The sequence below is a fragment of the Camelina sativa genome, chromosome 8, assembly GCF_000633955.1.
Source record: "Camelina sativa cultivar DH55 chromosome 8, Cs, whole genome shotgun sequence".
Taxonomy (NCBI): Eukaryota; Viridiplantae; Streptophyta; class Magnoliopsida; order Brassicales; family Brassicaceae; genus Camelina; species Camelina sativa.
This window is the reverse complement of record NC_025692.1, coordinates 11,892,146-11,899,928: the sequence shown is the minus strand read 5'-3', so window position 1 is coordinate 11,899,928 and position 7,783 is coordinate 11,892,146. Positions and strand designations below refer to the sequence as shown.

At 39.7% G+C, this 7,783-nt stretch overlaps 2 protein-coding genes across 2 annotated transcripts; one reads left to right on the top strand and one right to left on the bottom strand.

Annotated features, from left to right (window-relative positions):
• Window positions 1-2,044, top strand: LOC104709452 (the record flags this gene model as incomplete). Its single annotated transcript, XM_010426064.1, has 3 exons — window positions 1-660; window positions 828-939; window positions 1,173-2,044. Coding segments are annotated over 3 exons (1,437 nt in total), but the record flags the coding sequence as incomplete, so codon positions are not given.
• On the bottom strand, window positions 2,028-7,757 carry LOC104707000 (lon protease homolog 1, mitochondrial-like). Its single transcript, XM_010423241.1, has 19 exons — window positions 7,283-7,757; window positions 6,888-6,953; window positions 6,307-6,492; window positions 6,137-6,202; window positions 5,945-5,986; window positions 5,709-5,831; window positions 5,526-5,624; window positions 5,381-5,446; window positions 5,222-5,308; window positions 5,074-5,113; window positions 4,727-4,898; window positions 4,434-4,558; window positions 4,190-4,320; window positions 3,985-4,089; window positions 3,714-3,827; window positions 3,472-3,639; window positions 3,260-3,361; window positions 2,526-3,188; window positions 2,028-2,430 (listed from the first exon to the last, which is right to left on the bottom strand). The coding sequence occupies exons 1-19, from the start codon at window positions 7,712-7,714 to the stop codon at window positions 2,248-2,250; spliced, it is 2,970 nt and encodes a 989-aa protein (XP_010421543.1). The 5' UTR covers window positions 7,715-7,757; the 3' UTR covers window positions 2,028-2,247.

Below are 7,783 nucleotides of genomic sequence, written 5' to 3'. Positions count from 1 at the left end.
ACCTCTGTTTCGAACCAAAAAAGCAGCAAAGTAAATAACAAAGTTGTAAACAAGTGTCCAGTGGAAAGTGGATCGTTATCAAAGCACTCGGGTTTAACAACGGCCGCGATGGAAAAGAATACTTCTTTATCTTTGTCACGCAAAAAGACTCTTCCCCGGAGCAAAAAGCTCCCTAATGGGATGCAAAAATCTGGAATCTCTGATGATAAACGGACCAAAAGGAGTGAAAATTTGATCAAATGTAACATCACCATTGATGGTGGCTTGAGCAAAGGCAAAAATGATCGGAAAAAGGAAATGGATGTGATTTCGTTCACATTCTCATCCCCCATCAAAGGCTTATCATCTGATTCACTATCTTCCTCCCAAGGAATTGATCAAGACACAGAATCTGCAGTTAGTTTCAAAGTGATTGGCGGCGATTCCTTAAATGTTTTGTTGGAGCAAAAGCTCAGAGAGCTGACTTCTAAGCTTGAGTCTTCTAGCTGTAGCCTGACCGAAGAAGAGTCTTCATGGTCCATTCCAAAGGATGAGGTGAACGGGATGATTTCATCTGCATCAGAATATGAAAAGTCGACTCAAAACGGTCTGGATAAAGTTTTATCGGAGAGTGAATCTGTTTCTGACTGCACTTCATTCTATGACAAACAAAAATTCCAGGTTAGTTCCTTCCTAATGCATCTAAGAGATTAAGTATGCAAATTCTTATTAGTCATATTTTGCATTCTATAGTTTTAGACCGGCACTGTTTCTACTTGTATATATATTTAGGTTATTTAAGGCTTTCTAACTAATTATGTTTTGTATAATTTCTTCTGAAAATAAAGATACAAGCAGAAGAGCTCGAAGTTAGCAGCATTAGCACTGTAACTGAAGCAGATGATCTCAGAAGCTCCTGCAGCAAGAGTTTCTTAGATTGCAGACAGTCCGCAGAATACGGTTTGTTTTCTCAATACTTTACAAAAAAATGTTTAGTTTTCTTTCTCCCAAGTCCCACCGAATCAATAAGATCAATACATATTATAAAGTCAACATTTCAGCCTGCAAAACTTGAATCCCTAAGATACATGTATTGTGCGAAAACACTGTTTGCACTCAATAGGAACTGATGGCTTACATGAAAGCTAGATTTGCGGCTACTTTGATCCTGTCTAACGCTTTGGGCTTTACAGGGACAATACAGTCCTCATCAGACCAAGAACCCACCTGGTTTTCATCAAATGAGTCGCACCAATTACAAGACGAGTCCGAGCTCTCAGAATCTGTAATAACACTGAGTTGTTCAGAAGGTGAAGAAAGGCTCGACTGGGAGCTTGGGTACATATCCGAGATCCTCAGGTCTGACCAACTGTTGGTGAAAGAATTTGCTCTGGGAATGGCCACTGACATTTTACCTGCGAGCCTCTTTGATGAAATGGAAGGCCGAGGAGAAGCAACAGCAGCCAAAATCAACAGAAAGACACTGTTTGATTTTGTCAATAAGTGCTTAGCGCTCAAGTGCGAGCGGATGTTTATGGGTAGCTGCAAGGGGCTATTAGGCAAGGGCGGGTTTTTGTTTGAACAAAGAGATTGGTTAGCAGAAGAACTGAACAGAGAGATTCATGGGTTGAAGAAGATGAGAGAGATGATGATGGATGAGCTTGTTGACAAAGAGATGAGCAGTTTCGAAGGGAGATGGCTTGATTTCGAGAAAGAGACGTATGAAGAAGGCATTGACATTGAGGGAGAGATAGTATCTACGTTAGTTGATGATTTAGTTAATGATCTTGTCTCAGGTACTCAAAGAAGAACATGGAGGCAAAGGGAAGGGTTAGTTTCTGCTTTAGTAGAGCCCTGATCTTCTCTCGGTATTCTAGATTCTTCTGGTGTTTGTTTTTAGATGCTTCTTCTGATAGTTTCTCTGACATGAGAATCGAGATGAAGTGTAAGTAGCCGATATCGAGGAGCATTCTCTCACACGATGTATAATATGAGCATTCCTTCTTTTATGTTTCCACTTTTATTGAATGAAAAAAAAATGCAAATAATAGGATAATTCTCCTTCTTTCGTTCTAATGTAATAGTCTGTTATTAAGTATGAGTAAATCTTGCTTCCGCCAAGATACCAACAGTTGATAGACTTAAGTGTTACACAAATAACTTTCTTCTTGAATGAAAAAGAAAAGTGAATGAATAAGAATGGTCTTGTTGTTTAGATGGGAGACAACAAATGATGACGAGGGTGAATTTGACTCGTCTGTTGTTGTTTCAGTCTTCTTGTTTGTCATAGCCAAAGGCGAGCTCAAAGATCTTTCCATAATCATCCACAAAGTGAACTTCAAGCCCTTCTTTCACATTCTCCGCCAGCTCATCAAAGTCTCTTCGGTTTGCCTCCGGAAATATTATTGTTTTAATCTCACTTCGCCTAGCCGCTATAGTTTTCTCCTTCACCTGAGAGATTTTGTGTAAGAAACTTGCAGCAATTCGGTAAAATGTCAAAAATAAAGAATTAACAGAGTGAGAGACGTCTGGAGTTGCTAACTTACCCCACCAATAGGAAGAATTCTTCCAGTTAGTGTAACTTCTCCGGTCATTGCAAGATCCTTTCTAACTGGTTTCTTCGTGGCAAGTGATAATAAAGATGTGATCATGGTGCAGCCTGCACTTGGACCGTCCTTGGGGGTGGCTCCTGCAGGGACATGGAGATGAAGCTTGGAGTTTGCAAAGAACTGATTCTCTGGTTCTTTCTCTAGCATTATCTTTCTAGCGACTGTGTGAGCAATTTGTGCGCTTTCTTTCATCACATCACCGAGCTGACCCGTTATATTCAGGCCACCTTTACCTTCCCCGTCCTCCACAACAGTTGTCTCTATGTACAATGTTGAACCACCCATTGATGTCCAAGCTAGACCCATCACAACACCTACCGGTGTCTGCTCATATAGCTTCTCTGCATGGAATACCGGTTTTCCTACATAATCAGCAAGGTTTGATTCATCAATCATTACCTTTTCAATCGCCATCTTCTCGGATTGAGCCTCTTCATTTGATTCTTCCAATGAAGAATCAGAGGACACAGGGATTTCTTTGTCAGTATGGTTCTCTGGGGATTCTACGCCGACTTCGGCCACAATTTCAGCTTCTTCGGGATCAATTGCAACTGCAGGCTCTTCAGCGACCGCTCCTGCACGCACTAATTTAAGAGCAATCTACAAAAGAAAAATGATGTTAGATTTTGGGGGCTTAAGGAAACCATTCAGAGTCTTGTAGCAAAACTTACCTTACGGTAAATCTTCTCGATCTGTTTCTGGAGATTCCTGACACCTGCTTCTCTGCAGTAATTTTCTATCAAGGAAAGAAGAGCTGCATCACTCACCTCAACCTGCAGATAGTATGAACAATTTGAGCAAATCCTAAAAGTATGTGATTCATTGACAATTACTACCCGAAGTTAGAAGCAGACACAGTTGGAGAATAAGATTAAAGTGAGACCTGTTCAGGTTTGACGCCACAATCTCCACGTGCAGTTTTTTCCAAATAGTCTCTTGCGATATGAACTTTCTCATCAGTAATATACCCAGCAATAGAAATCACCTCCATTCTGTCTAGCAGAGGATTTGGAATCATGTCTATCACATTTGCTGTGCACACAAATAAAACCTGTAGGGAAATGGATCAGCAATTCACAGGCATCCTAGAACCATATGAAACAAAATGGTATCCACATTAATAACCTTTGATAGGTCAATAGTAACGTCGAGATAGTGGTCCAAAAAATTTGCATTTTGCTCTGGATCCAGAAGCTCCAACAAAGCACTGGCTGGGTCACCAGCATGGCCTTTCCCAAGCTGCCAAGGAACAATATAACACTTTTATTGCAGAGAAACTTGACTTTCTTAACTAATGATGAACAGTATTGTATCGATGGCATAAAAGAAGGTACATATGTGTGACTACCAACTTCAGGAAGCTAGTCACAAACTCACAATAGTAAAGATATATTACCTTATCAATCTCATCGATTAGAACAAGAGGATTTGATGTCCCTACACTCTTTAGACATTGCACCATCTTTCCAGGCATGGCGCCAACATATGTTCGACGATGCCCCTAAACACGTTATTACGAGAATGATTTATTGTTTCTATGACAGAATTTAATCAAAATCATTTGACTAAACTTTGCAAGTAAAGAAAAAAATGAGTTATACCTTGATCTCAGCGACATCTGCTAACCCTCCAACAGAGAACCGGAAAAACTTGCGATTAAGAGCGCGTGCGATAGAACGACCAATACTAGTTTTACCTACTCCAGGAGGGCCGGAGAGGCAGATGATTTTCCCTGGTGACACATACACTCAAATTTTAGTTGCAGGCTTATAGACCAGGACAAGTTCTTTTTTATCATTCAAAATCAATCAGAAAGGGGCCACAACTACTGTGCAAGTATCATACCTTGTGAAGTGCCTCTAAGTCTTCCAACTGCAATAAATTCCAGTATTCTTTCCTTTACGTCAGATAACCCATAGTGATCCTCGTCCAGAATTTTTTGTGCCCGCACAACATCAAAATTTTCATCACTGCAAATTTAATAAAATAGATTCCTCAATCAGTGAACACAAAGCAAATACATATGGTGCCATGTGACGAGCACGGATGCTCATCCCTCTCTTTGTTAGTCCCTTATAAATACTAGCTGCTGCTTTACTTAAATAATAAAGTTACAAGATAAAGCAAGAGTAAAATACCTGAAATTTCCCCATGGTAATATGGTCAACCAATCTAGGTAGTTACGGGTCACGTTAAACTCGCTTGAACTCGCCTCTAACAGCTGCAGTTTTGTAAGCTCTTCTTCTATGACTTGTAAAACATGCGCTGGAATTTTTTCCTTGTTAGGCTCAATCCTTTCCTTAAACTTTGCTGCAGTAATAAACAGAATATCAGGTGCAATTGTCTTACAAATAAAAGTATACTGGTCTCTGAACTCATACCAAAGACACTGACGCCTCATGAATGCATAAGGCAGTGAAATTATAAATCTCTAACGGTGATATAAATGAATACATAAAATTGAAGATACTAAGTTAGTACCGACCAGAAAGTGCAGATTTATCATCGGTCTCCACACCAAGCTCCTGCATTGGATCACTTAAATGAATAAACCAAATATGATATAAACCACTGACATTATGTTGAGTTGACGAAAAATACAAGCAAAATTTGTGAAGCGGGATGAAACATACCTTCTTTATAGCCTTGAGCTGCTCATTTAGTAAGTACCGGCGTTGCTCACCGCTAATTTTTTCTTCAATTGCTTTTGCTATGGTTTCCTATATGGCTCAAAAGATTTGAATCATATTTCATTCAAACAGCTAGCGGATAAGTAGCCCCAGAAATAGTACCTGAATCTTGCTAATTTCCATTTCTTTTTTCATCAATTCCAGCGTCAACCGCAGACGTTTGTGAACCTGGGTCAATAAAGGTAGAGATGAGAGATTGAACAAGAATGGAAACCCATACAACTACAAGAATAGTGTAACTACTTACATCCAGTTCTTCAAGAACTTCTTGAGCTTGGTGCCTATTTGCACCACATATCGCAGCTCCAAAATCGGCTAATCGTGGATACGTGAAATCACCTATATGCTACACAAGTTTGAAAGAAATCTACTAAGACAGGTGTCCTGAAAGTTTTTACCTGCACATGTGAAAATTATGAAGAGAACATGCCTGGGTATATGTCTGAACGTGATCTCTCCATAGTGAACTTGTCTTAAGTACATCCCTAAGCGTTGAAATAACTTCAAAGGATGTTGCCTTGATGACATCATCGTCCATGTCAAATGGGTTATCCTGCACAGAGAACAAGAAAAAAGGTTCCTGACTTAAGAATTTCAAAAAGAAAAAGGAAAAATCAAACAGAAGTCTCATATCATAAGAGGAAAAGCATAAAAGCATAATTATACCTTAAGATGATCGACTTTGACGGTAAGTGGTTCCTCACTCACCTGTATAAAGAAAAAAAATTCTCCCTTAATAAAAAGTAACTCGATCAACCAAAGGACACAAAAGGTGTAATCGCTAGGCATTTGAACTTTGAATTCTTTCTTAACTGAAATCTACCATGTATGAAAAACCCTGTTACTCTACCGACTTACCATCTCTGTTATGCGAAGTCGCCTATGACCAACAAGGATAACTTGGTCACCTTGGATACTTGAAATCTGGAAAATCAGCAAGGAAATTGTAATGTAATGCTAGTTATGCTATTTGGTTTTGATCACACAGATAAGAAACAGACATTAAAGAGAAGTAGCAGCAACACTACCTGAGCAAGTGTGCCAACTTCGTGAAGCCGGTTAAGTAACTCTTTCCCTTTTAGCTCATTTATATTTTTTTCTGCATCAGTGCTTGAAGATGAATCAGCTGATGGGTCATCCTTCAGAAGGAAAGCTCCTGCATATGGAGCTTGTCGTCTTCTGCTCTCCTGTAAGGCTGCGAGTACTTTAGGATCCTGCACACCAGAAAAAAGCACATGGCGGTCAGAGGCAAAAAAATGCGCATCTCCCAAGCTATAAAGTTAATGTTACCACTATAGTTAGAGAGAAATAGTTCTAGCAAGTTTGCCCACATTCATCAAATGAACCAAACAGGAAAGATTATAATATAAGAAACAATGAGGTAGTTAATAATGCATCAAATGCCGCTAAAATATTTATATATACTAGAAAAATAACCAGCAGATTTCAAAGAACCTGAGGTGTCAACTTTGGTAATTGGTGATGCTGGGTCTACTGAGTCTAGTTCTAAGGCTAGATACAGTCCACCATAGAGAGAATTCAATGAAATTTTTGGGGATAAACATCTTAACAAAATGTTGAATGGCCAGAAAAGGATGAATTGACATACCTTGACATAGATTGGCATGTAAAAACCAGGAAAAAGAGGCCTATGCGGCACCGGCAATGCTAGAACCTGCAATTTAACAACACAAATCAGAAGTCTAACTGAAATGTATATTAGTCACAAACAAAAGCCTCTGGTTTTGCTCTGACTAATAACTAAAAACCACCAAATCCAAATTCAAAAAAAGCAATACAAAACCACCATGGAACAGCATACAATATCACAAGCTTCAACAAAGATGAAAAGCATCTCATAAGACCAAAGTTTAAAACTTTGTTATCATTTCAGCAAGGATAAGATTTTGCCTCTAGAGTTGAACTGCCAACGATCCATCAAAGCATATATATACATTGCGATTAGAAAGACCAAAGCCATAATCCTACAAAAATTAAACTAACCGTTAAACAATCCTCGGGCCTAGGGTTAGTGGGCACAATCGCAGACGACGATTTTGAGTCAGAACCTTCAGAATCGGACTCGACCGCCTTAGCTTCAGCCTCAGCCGCCACCTCTCCATCGGTAGGCTCGGAGCAGAAGAAAACACGTTGACCTAAAGAAGCAGATCGCCGGTTCCACCCAGTAAGCTGACTCAACGCTTTGAACAATGGAGACTCCACAGGGGTAGTAGACCCGACCCTAATTGCCGGAGTCAAATGATGGACTCGAGAAGCGGAAGAAGTGAAGAGCTTTAACATGGTGGGAGAGAAAGATCTGTGATAGCAATTTCTGAGATTGAGGTTTATAAAGTTTTGCCTTTTAGGCAAGAAACCATTGGAGAATTCTGGAGAAGAAGAAGCCTGTAAACGAAGATTACTATCAAAGCCCTTCATAAACCCCCGACGAAGCAAAACCCCAATTTTAAAGGCAGAGAGAGAGAGAGAGAGAACAACACCACCATT

Coding starts and splice junctions, on each gene's coding strand:
- LOC104707000 (XM_010423241.1), bottom strand. CDS start 7,714: ATGAAGGGCTTTGATAGTAATCTTCGTTTACAGGCTTCTTCTTCTCCA. Junction 5,447..5,525: donor AAGTTCTTGAAGAACTGGAT/GTAAGTAGTTAC, acceptor TTATTGACCCAG/GTTCACAAACGTCTGCGGTT. Junction 5,309..5,380: donor TGGAAATTAGCAAGATTCAG/GTACTATTTCTG, acceptor TGAGCCATATAG/GAAACCATAGCAAAAGCAAT.